General features: G+C 37.4%; 1 protein-coding gene across 1 annotated transcript in view; it reads left to right on the forward strand.

The window, feature by feature from the left end:
* Positions 1 to 9,604, forward strand: part of LPL (lipoprotein lipase) — a 32,258-nt gene extending 22,654 nt beyond the window's left edge. The window contains exons 5-10 of the mRNA XM_073543359.1: positions 756 to 998; positions 1,915 to 2,157; positions 2,378 to 2,498; positions 2,804 to 2,989; positions 3,697 to 3,804; positions 5,298 to 9,604. Coding sequence (XP_073399460.1) covers positions 756 to 998; positions 1,915 to 2,157; positions 2,378 to 2,498; positions 2,804 to 2,989; positions 3,697 to 3,804; position 5,298 — 902 coding nt within the window. The 3' untranslated portion in view covers positions 5,299 to 9,604. The remainder of the gene's footprint in view (positions 1 to 755; positions 999 to 1,914; positions 2,158 to 2,377; positions 2,499 to 2,803; positions 2,990 to 3,696; positions 3,805 to 5,297) is intronic.
* The last annotated feature ends 2,623 nt before the right edge of the window (positions 9,605 to 12,227 follow it).

Here is a 12,227-nt window from a genome sequence, read left to right on the forward strand (position 1 = left end):
GAGAGAGAAAAATTTTTTCCTCCGCCAGAAAGGATTTCAGGGTTAATTTTCTCCCTGACTTCCTTTCTCCGGGCATGCGCACTGGAAAATGCGGATCCAACAACAAAAAAAATGTTGCAAGGTCGGTCCAGGCATGCCGGCAGATTAAATAAATTTGGCGGATCCTCACAAAAACGGATCCAACGGATGGCCATCCGTCAAGATCTGCCAATAATGCAACTCAATGGGCAAAAAAATGGATCCGCAAAAAAAAATGGAGGATCCGTTTTTTTCAAAACCTGGTGGATTTTGTCTGATGGTCAAAAACGGAAGTGTGAAAGAGCCTTTAGATTGACATCTCCCACGGATGGCATTGGGAAATTAATAATAAATAATTATTTTATTTATATAGCGCCAACATATTCCACAGCACTTTACAATTAAGGGGGAACATGTACTAATAACGACATTACAGAGTAACGCATCTTACCAGTAACATAAGGAGGAAGGGTCTGATCACAAGCTTACAATCTATAGGGAAATAGCACTGCTTGGAGACACACATGGGACCACTCAGTACAGATTTGCATGCGGAGCAGGACTCTTATAAAACTATTTTTTAAAAGTCTGCGACGCTATTAAGGTGATACAAATAGGTTGTAGTGACGTGGAATACAATGCATGTAAACTGTTGGCATCAGGAATTCCAAATAAGTTAAAAAACCTTTTGACCGGTTCCCTTTTAGTTCCCCAGTTGATCATTTTTTTCCATGCAGGTTTGGATCCAGCTGGTCCCAGCTTTGAATATGCAGGGACATCGGTTACGCTGTCTCCCGATGATGCAGAGTTTGTGGATGTTGTACATACCTACAGTGTAGGGACTCCTGACCGCAGCATTGGTATTCAAAGGCCAGTTGGACATATTGACATTTATCCTAATGGTGGAAGCTTTCAGCCAGGATGCAGCATTGGAGACACCATACGGCTTATTGCAGAAAATGGAATACGTGGAATTATAGGTAATAAATTACAAGGCAATATATTAGTAATTATTCTTTTTACTTCAATAGCTTTCCTACATTTTTCAAAAATGATCTTAGATCATAGTTGTGATGAACTAACAATAATTGGTCCATGCTAATTTGATAGCATTTAATGTTCTAAAAGTATATATCTTTGAAGGTGCTGGTTCAGCACATGAGCTTGCTTCTTATTCTACCTAATAAATGTAAAGTTATACCCCTTGGCTAGCCACAGATTCATAGTTAAAGGATTTTTAAAGTCGCTATTCTTCTTTTTTGTCTTCTGGTAATTCGCTCGCGGTTTTTACGGCAAATTAACATAAAAAGGCAAAAGTGTTTCATGAATTTTACGAAAAAAATTAAACAGTGTATTTTTTTAAACTATGTTTGCAACTCTTTAGCCCAAAAAGTCGCACATTTCGTACCTAGAATCACTCCATAGGGTACTTAGGTACGTTTGGGACAAATTTCGCAAGTGATGAATCAGTCAAAAACATCTAGAAACCCCACCCACAGCATCAAGCTAATAAAAAAGCAACAGTCAATCACCTATAAAATAGACTTAAAAATACACCAATAGAAGAATTTGCCTCCAAAACAAAGGCACAAAACTTGATGTAAAACAGGTGAAAATGCAATAATGAATTGGACCGATATTCACATTTATGATCATTTTTTTCTTTCTCATATTACTGCAAAAATGAAGAATATTTGCTAAAATTTAAAATACCACCATAGTGTGTACAGCAACCTATATAGCTCTATGGTAACAGACTTTATGCATATCCAAGCAGTCTGGATACCTTAGTAGCATTGCTAATATTGGTTGCAGACATACCCATTAGCTTTTATAAGAGGTTTTAAATACTTTTGGTATGTAATGGTAGAATAAACATCTATCTCATTTTTCTAGACATGGACCAGATTGTGAAATGCTCCCATGAACGCTCCATTCACCTCTTCATTGACTCTCTGCTTAATGAAGAGAAGCCAAGCATGGCCTATCGCTGCAATTCTAAGGAGGCCTTTGATCGAGGGCTATGTCTAAGCTGCAGGAAGAACCGATGCAATACGTTGGGCTACAAAGTTAACAAGGTCCGAGGAAAAAGAAGTGTTAAGATGTACTTGAAAACAAATGCTCAGATGCCATTTAAAGGTAACAATATGAAGATTACACAAAATTAACTCTAAAGAACCTATACACGGAATATTTCTGTGCAGTCTACCAATTATCACACTCATTCTAAGAAAAGCTTATCCAGAACAATGGTTTCTATGTGTACAGTATGTAAATAATTTCATAATTATGTAACCCAAGGCAACATTAACGAGGACTATAATCTTCGTTCTATTCCATCTTTTCTGTTATTTTGCAGTATTCCACTACCAAGTAAAAGTGCATTTCTTTGCAAAGAGAAACTTCACTGTAATCAACCAACCTTTCTTGGTTTCACTGTATGGAACAAAGGGAGAAAGTCAAAATCGACCTCTCATTCTGTAAGTATTGGCCTTGTTTTCTCTAATTCATTCCTTTCTCCTTCTTTTTTAGTTAGTTTTTACCAGTCTTTACATTTTAACAACTATAATGGGACTAATGGGCTATAATCTGTGAACTAAGTTGAGTTGTTCTCATTCAGTTCACTATTGCTACAGCTTTAAACCGGCATTTCTTGTAGAATTTAGAACACTCCTTCAGAAAAAAACTAATTATACTTGAATATAAATAGGCAGTGTGGAAAAAAAATTATAAGCATGATTGTATGCATAATGGAACTCTTAACCAAAGTATTTATCTTTCGTAGAGCGGAAATGTCCACCAACAAGACCTATTCCTACTTGATCTACACTGAACTTGATGTAGGCGAGCTGCTAATGCTGAAGATTAAATGGGAGAACGAGTCATACTTAGGCTGGGCGGCAAACTGGTTCACAACCTATGCATTTGATGTCCAGAAAATCAGGATAAAATCAGGAGAGCTGCAGAAGAAGTAAGCACACAATATCTCTACTAAAAGACTTAACTAAAATCAATTAACATATTACAATTGATACTAATATTTATTTGCTGGGGCATATCATATCATCAGACATGAAATTAAGTTATATAATAGTTATACATTGTTATATTTTTTTAAGTGTTTTTTTTCTTAACATTTTTAGTTATGTAACTATGGTATATTATTACCCAAGCCCTAAACCTAAGCCGATTGCGAATTCCAACCGTATTTGTCCTTTTGTCTCCCATTCCCACAAAATTTAGGCATCAATTACAGTATAACAATTTATTTATAACAGTGAACTTAAAGCAATGAATAAAACAGTATCAAAGCAGAATTAGATTTTTTTTCGGTCAGATTAGCATAACAGTGTAAGCAACCTACAACAGGTATATATATTACACCAAGCCCATAATAACAGTATATTGAGTATATTGATGACAACTATACACTGATAAATCACATGGGCAGTGGTAAACTCACTCTTCAGGTAATAGGTCAAAATATGTGGGGTCCAAATGTGATAATTGCTCTTAAATGCTCTTAAAATGAAAATTCTTGATTAAAGTATATCAAGACTGTGGTAGTTGAAATATCTACCAACCATTGCGTTTAATGCAGAAGACAGAAATATCATACGTAATAAAAACATTCTTATTCAACAGAAATTATCATGTGATATGTCTTATACTTTTCAGGCTTATATTTTGCCCTCAAAATGGAGAACGTGCAACTATCACTCGAGGAAAAGGAACTGTGGTGTTCGTGAGATGTAATGAGCACTCCAACATGAAGAAAGGAGACTGGTATGAGCAGATTTACTTTACATAAGTATAAATCTTTTTTTTCTTGTTCAAGTTTCAATAACACTAGAAAGTCTTATATCTACCTATTACAGTTGGTAGCAAAAAACAATGGCCTCATCTACAAAAACTGCCTAACGAAAATACAGACTTTGTTGTCCAAAATAACCAGTGTTGCTTTAATATTTCAAAGAAATTTAAAACATGAAATTGTCCTGTGAGTAAGTCTTTTGTAAGACAATTTTGGTAAATGAGGCCTAAGATTTTTCATAAAGTTACTCCATGGTCACTCACGCCTTTCAATGTCTACTAGGTTGATGGAGATAACCAGACATTTTTCTAAGTGCCTCATTTGAAATCTTCCGAAAATGTGCTCAGAACCCTTGTACTATTTATCTGTGGATAATTTACTGTGGATAGGTGATAAATGTTTTTAGTGGGATAACACCCTTAAAAGAAACCTGTTATGACAAAAACTCTATAAACCTGCAGTTAATGGCATGCTAAAGCTGTGTGGCCGCCACACTAAAATGCTAGCTAAGAAATGAACTTTAATCTTCCTGGCAGCCTTCAGCTTTCAGTCATAGAGGCACGGTTTCGGTCACAGCTCAGTATACAGTGATCACTATCACTACGCTCCGGCATTGACTGACAGCTGGATTTATACGTATGCACTGCTGATTGAGCTGTCAATCAGTGCCGTGGTGTGGTTACAGTGACTAATCACTGAGTACTGATGCCGTTCTGGTCGTGTCTCTTTGACTGAAAGGCGGATAAAGTTCATTTTCTCCCAGCATCATGGCTTTCAGTGCAGGCACACGGTTTTAGAATGCTATTAACCTTCGAGTAACCCCATATCTGAAGGTTAATAGCATTTTTTTACGTGACAGGTGACAGATTTTCCTCCTTTAGGACAATCCTTGTCATTATTCCTTATGGGGGTCTGTGGCTATCCTAGATGAAGTTCAATATAGCCCTATGAAACAGAGCAAAGGCACTGACAAACAGAATCTGTATTCAACGGAAAGCCATTCATTAAGATGCATAGTTAGCTGAATCTTCCTCTGGCGTGATTGCTACTAAGGCTTTTGGAGTAAAAATGTTATCCGTGATGAGACCCCTTAAGGTGTCCATACACATTAGACAGAAATTGGATGGCATGCAGAGAATTAGTCCTATATTTAATTTCTCCAACATGCCCCAACATGGCCCCCCCAATACACTTCAGACAGTTGTTGGCAGAACAATTGTTTGGCTGGCAGTGATCTCGCCCCACTGTCCCATACACAGCAGCTCTGCCAAGCACTCCTGTGTTCTCTGCGAGAGAGCCACGGCCAGACAACTGTGATGGTATATATCTAAGAGGAAAAAAGGATCATTACTCATAAGTTATTAATATGAATCAGTATCAATAGGAATTGCATTTTAGTATTCATACAATGTATTAACTTAAAGTCAAATCATCCATTCATCTTAAAATGTTTTTTGTATTTTAGATTTGAAGCGGAATTTGCACTTTAACCCACGCATCCAACGCTATTGATGCTGTGAAATGGCATTTGATACTACTCAAACCCTTTCTGTCCATGTACAATGAAGCTCAAATAAAGGACATTTCATATCAGGCAATGCTACATAGACACGAGATATCTGTTTCTTCGTAGAGCAATAACTGGATTGAGGATTGAACAAGTCAATTCATGGTCATTACCACCCATTCCATGTCCTCTGTGTATTGTGAATATTTAGTTCTTTACAGACTAAAGTATTATTGTTAAGTTTATGCTTCATTCATATGTTTAGTGCACTAGAGTACAGGCTACGCACTTGAAATGACTTGAAAGCCATATCTGTATTAATGGGGATCTGTAATGTGTTGCCCACTCGAGCACTGTACCAAGGATTCTAGGCTAAACAATTAGCATCTCTTACCTCTACATCGGGATCACCAGAGAAAAAGGCTTAGGTGCCATACAGAGATATGTTTGTTTATGTATCAAGTTTATTTTTTTAAATACCCATGCTGTAAAAAAAAAAATTATTTCCAAAACACAATTGGTTCCTTAAAATACTGCTATATGCTTAAATAGTGACGGTCATTTTTTTTTCTCATAAATCAATAGTACACATAAAAATAATAACATCTTATTAGGAAAATCTGCTTTTTTTCTCTTATAGGACTTATCTTTTAGGCTAAGTGCACACGTAGCAGAAAATTTCTGCTGAAAAACCTAACTCCCTACCCAGAAACCGCGCGTTTTTCTCTGCGTTTTCTGCGCAAAAAATGCGCGTTTTTTATGCGTTTTTTCCGCACGTTTTCAAGACGCATAGAAATAGCCAGAAATAGCCAAAAATCCGCGAAATTAATGAACATGCTGCGTTTTTTTTTTACCGCAAAGCGATTTTTTTCGCGGTAAAAAATGCATCAGTATGCACAAAAAGTGCAAAATGCATAGAAATGAAAAGGGAAAAACCGCTAAAAAAGCGCTGTGTATGAACACAGCAAAAATTCTTAATTCATGGGAAAAAAAATCTGTAAAATCAATATTTCTTGAAGACATATTTTCTCAGAACTGAGATGACAGTTAGTGCTTTTAAAATTTTATGGAGGAGGAAGTAGAAAGAGGGAGAATCAAAAAACAAATGATACGGTTCTCCATAGAATTTTATGAGTACCAACTGTCATTTCCTATCTCAGTCATTGGAAAGTCTTAATTCCCTGAAGTCAGATTTTATCCGTGAATTGAGACTATTGAGAATGAAAGTTAAGTCTCAGAAGATAAAGAAGCAGATTTCTCTGATAAGATATATTACAAAGTTTAATACTTTCATGTTCACTATTGATTTATTGGGATAAAAAATATTAAACGGCGGTTATTCTTTAACATAGACTGTGGTGTTGTATAGACATCAGATTGGTTATTCCAGTTTTTTCTACTAAATTGTCATTAACTTAGTCACTATATTCATCATCAATGTATAGAAAAAGGAGCTTAGAATATTTTATCATAACATGGTCAAAGTTGTTACATATTTGTTGCAGATCATATTAGGAAAACTGAGGAAAAAATTAGACTATGGATGATAATCACAATATATATGAAAACATTCCTAAATGAAATTAATGAATTGATATAGCACTTATACAAGTCTTTAACATCTGTCGTATTAACAAACATCCTCAATACACTGTACTAAATATATATAAAATAAATCCAGACTGCAAGAGATTACAATTATTTTTATTATGCTTTCTTGTGAGATACCTTCCTGCATCCTCGACTTTCCAGCAGTGGTATTGATGAAAGCTCATATAGTTAGGTTTGCTTGTAACACCTCCTTGCTGCATTTCACAAATATCTCAGGTTTTTTTGGAAACCCAAACAATAAATGTGGAATATAACAGGATGCCCAGGACCTTATATTCTGTAATCATGATTTCTAGTGTAATTATTGAAATGTAAATTATTTTTCCTTTTATGATAATTCATTCTAAGTATATTCCTCTGATTCTATGTTACATTATATTTTTCTAAATTCTTGTCTAAGGGTATGTGTCCACGGGGCGTATCGGCAACACTTTGAATGCAGCGTATACCCAGCTCCGCCCAAAGCGCTGCCCCCTCTTGTACGCGCAGTTATTCCGCATGTGTTCATTGAACACATGCGGAATCACCGCATCCTATACATAGACTGTGTTATTTATCTTGCGGAGACAAAATAAATAGACAAGCTGCGGTCTAGAAAGGCGCGCCGCATGTCTGGTTATGCAGGGCCGCCAAATGCGGCTGTGCACTCATAGTGAAGATGGGATTTCATAAAATCCTCTCCACTATACTGTAACATCTGGACGCTGCGGATTGGATGCTGTGGCTGTACGCAGCATCCAATCCACAACAAATACTGAAGTAATACGCCCTGTGGAAACATACCCTAAAGTTAAATTCTGCTGATTACATGTTAAAAGAAAGCAGTGAATTGTTATGGCTCTGGATTCTTATGTCTTGAGGTCTACAGTACGTTATTAGAGAAGATGTCTAACAGCAACATGGAAACCCAGGAGTATAGCTTTAGGAGTGAAAAAGTTTCAATCACACTTTGATCCTTTTTCCATGTCGGGACCTATTGACTGCTCTGCCACACATAAGGCTAGGGTCACACCACTGTATTTTCTCTCATCTGAGACACTTGAACTGATTGTGCTAGGTACACTCTGATCAGATTGTGAGCACAGTGTGATCACATTTTCTCGGATGCGGAGAAGATGAAAAAAATGTCTCCATCTTCTCCATTCCGTCAATCCGTGATAATCAGACCACACTTGGATGTTCAATTTTTTTTGACGGAACCAGTGACTTGCATGGTCGAGTGCAATATGATATACCAATGCAAATTGCGTGTGCTGCGATTTTTATTTGGACAGACTCGGTCCTAGAAAAAAAACCGACATATGCACAGACCCATAGAATAACATTGGTGTCACAATCTATTTTTGGATCTGTGGCAGATCTGGCTTCTCAGATTAAAACTTTTTTCCCCGCTGGCAAGCTGGTGTTACTGCAGTACTGCTGGGTCAGCTGATGTGGCTGGTGACCACTCCCACATCCTTTAAAAGGTCACCTGATGCATCAGCTGACTGTTGGTGATACAATTCCTCTTTGGAGACCAACCTTGGCAGAAGTCTCTCTCTGTTGTTTGGAGTCCTGTTGTCTGTCTTTCCTTTCTTTCTTGTAGTATTAGATACAATTCCTCTTTGGAGACCAACCTTGGCAGAAGCAGCTCTCTGTTGTTTGGAGTCCTGTTGTCTGTCTTTCCTTTCCTTCTTGTAGCATTAGTACTGTGGTGGTACTAGTGCTCTCACCTGCTAGCTCCCTACTTAGGGATAAGAGCAGGGCAAGTGAGGGATTAGGTATCCTGCTTGGCAACGGATGATGATAATGTCACGATGTGACAGAAGCGTAAGCTGACCGACCATCCATTGGATTGGGTCACACCGCTTCTGGCACATTGTGACAGTTGGTCTGAGTATGATCCGATGTTTTGTCGGATTGCACTCAGGCCGAAAATATGGTCGTCTGTGTGAGTTTTTAGATTGGTACTAACCATTTTAAAAGACACAGGCTCCATTATAGAAGCTTCACATTTTCAATACTTCTGGGCAAATTGTTTTCTTTCCATTGACAACCAGCTTAATTTAGCACGTATCTATTTAAATGAATGGAGGAATTAATTTAAAGTTGTCAGTATGAAATTTTGAAAAAAAAATATTAATGTTTTCTTGTTACCAATTAGAAAAGTAAATGCAGAATTATCTGAAACTCCACTTTGTGATTATCTTCCTGCAGTTTATGTACAAAGAATGTTGAGTAGATGACAAAGAATAAAAAAATGCATATAGTTTCCTAATAACCCAATAACTAAGTTGTTGCCATATGATAACAAGACATGGATTATTAAAATATATCGAGTATATAAAAACTAAAATGGAGAGAGATTCTTTATAAAACTATAATATATCTAACCTTTTTCTAAAAAGAGCAAAAAAAATAAAAATAAAGCCATGGTCTACGGCATACACGGCACTACTTGAGAATTTAAAGACTGTTACGTAACGAACATATTACAGACTATTTATTCACTGTGTATGTATGAATGTAAATTATATTTTGTATATAGGACATTTTTTTATTCTCAGTGTAAATATACTGTAGTTTTCTTTTGAATATTTGGATCATTTACTTTTTCAACATGTAACTATCATTGAATGTTTCTAAAAATAAAGATTATATTAGTGCTAAAAATATATCTGTCTTTTGGTATATTTAAGATCAATGTTCTAATTGCTGAAGTAGAAGTTATTTGAAAAGTTTTTCTTTTATTACAATGGGTTACATTGAGGTATTCCAGTTTGGTAGCTTCCACCTTGTAGTTTAAGCAGACGTCTACTGAATGCATGGTACACAAGTTCTTCTGTACATTCTGAAGCAATATGATAGTGGTGCACAATCTAAGGCCTGTGGGTCATATGTGGCCTGTGATGCTATTCTGTGCTTCTCCCAACCACATGATCACAGACATACAGTACTTATCTAGTGTTTGTCTACTTACAGTTATTTTCCATATTAGTTTTATAGTAGTGTCAAGGAGCACTAATGGTACAATGTGTGTACTTGTTTGGGATCCCCGTATTTTGGCATAATGGAGATCTCCTGCTGGGGGCACACCAGAAAACATCTGATAAGGTGAAGAGTTGGCTGTGCATGAGTGCGGCTATTGAAATGGAGAAACTCTCAATTTTTTTCTTCATCTTCCATAAAGAGAGACACATGCATGCGTCATTGTAAATTGGGGAGAAAAAAAACCCATTGTCTTAATAGGTAAAGCTCCTGAAAATAGTATAGCACATATCGGACAGTTATGAAGAATACTTTTCAAAATGCAATGCCTCAATATCCATTTCGATATGCCATAATTCAATACCCAGTTCAGATTTATTGCAGATCCTTGAATTGATTCAATCTTACAATGTGTATCTCTGATTAGAAAAGGTTGTGCATCCCTGAAATACAATGACATAATCACTATACACATATTCCGTAACTATAGGGAGAGCAGCAGGGCCGGCTCCAGGTTTTCATGTGCCCAGGGCGAAAGAGTCTCAGTGGGCCCCTTTAACACACACCACAATTTGTGATGCACAGATACGGCAGAGAAATATAGGTATAGTACAATGCAAAAGATTTCACTTACTTATATTACATAAGTGATATCTATAGCTCAGAAACCGGACAGTATAGTTCTCCACACAGTATTATGGGCACCACATAGTGCTCCATACATAATAATGATCCCCATATTTTGTTCAATACAGAATAAAGGACCGCGTATAATGCTCCATACAGAATAATGAGCCCCATGTAATGCTCTATACTGTATAATGAGCCCCATATAATGCTCCATATAGTATATGATGAGCCCCATATAATGGTCCATACAGAATAGACCCCACATAATGCTCCAGTGCATGATGGGCCCCATACTGTATATAGCTCCGAAGAAAATGGGCCCTATATAATGCTCCACATATAATTGGCCCCATATATCATGAGCCCCATATACTGCTCCATATATAATTGGCCCAATAAGATGCTCCATATATAATTGGCCCCATATACTGATTCATTTGTAACTGGCCCCATAAGATGCTCCATATATAATTGGCCCCATATACTGTTCCATAAGTAATTTACCCCATAAGATGCTCCATATATAATTGACCCCAAAAGATGCTCCATACAGTAGGTTTGGAAATTATTCAGACCCCTTTAAATTTTTCACTCTGTTTCATTGCAACCATTTGGTAAATTCAAAAAAGTTCATTTTTTTCTCATTAATGTACACTCTGCACCCCATCTTCACTGAAAAAAACAGAAATGTAGACATTTTTGCAAATTTATTAAAAAAGAAAAATTGAAATATCACATGGTCATAAGTATTCAGACCCTTTGGTCAGTATTGAGTAGAAGCACCCTTTTGAGCTAGTACAGCCATGAGTCTTTTTGGGAATGATGCAACAAGTTTTTCACACCTGGATTTGGGGATCCTTGGCCATTATTCCTTGCAGATCCTCTCCAGTTCTGTTAGGTTGGATGGTTAACGTTGGTGGACAGACATTTTCAGGTCTCTTCAGAAATGCTCAATTGGGTTTAGGTCAGGGATCTGGCTGGGCCAGTCAAGAATGGTCACAGAGTTGTTCACACATCGCAGAAAAAAAACCTCTTACAATTCCAATAACTACTTGCTCTTTATCTTCCTCCTCCTACTGATTTCGAGGGACATCTCCCCCAACCTCGGTCCACCATCCCCCAACCTCAACCCCTACTCCACCTCATATCGGAACCATACTAATCTTATTAATATTACTTGCAATCCCTCATCTCCCTCTTTCAATTGTGCCCTCTGGAATCCAAGGTCTTTATGTAACAAGCTTCCTTTCCTGCACAATTACTTTCTGAACAACTCTCTGAATCTGTTGGCCCTCACTGAAACCTGGATCCAGGATCCTGGCACCGTCTCCCCTGCTGCCATTTTCCATGGTGGCTTACAATTCTCCCATTCCCCGAGACTCACAAAAAGACATAGTGGTGGAGTTGGTATACTCCTGTCCCCACAATGCACTTTCCAGGTCATCTCCCCAATTCCATCACTCTCATTCCCTTCTTTTGAGGTGCACACCATCAGGCTCTTACATCCCCTCTCCCTCAGAGTAGTGGTCATATACCGGCCCTTAGGCTCACCCATCCACTTCCTTGACCACTTCTCAGAATGGCTGCCACACTTCTTGTCCTCAGAACTCCCAAAACCTTATCCTGGGAGACTTCAACATCCCCATTAATAGACCCACTTCCACATCTGCATCCCAGCTT

Source organism: Dendrobates tinctorius, unplaced genomic scaffold (genome assembly GCF_039654945.1).
Source record: "Dendrobates tinctorius isolate UK_male_01 unplaced genomic scaffold, ASM3965494v1 ptg000011l, whole genome shotgun sequence".
NCBI classification, from domain to species: Eukaryota; Metazoa; Chordata; class Amphibia; order Anura; family Dendrobatidae; genus Dendrobates; species Dendrobates tinctorius.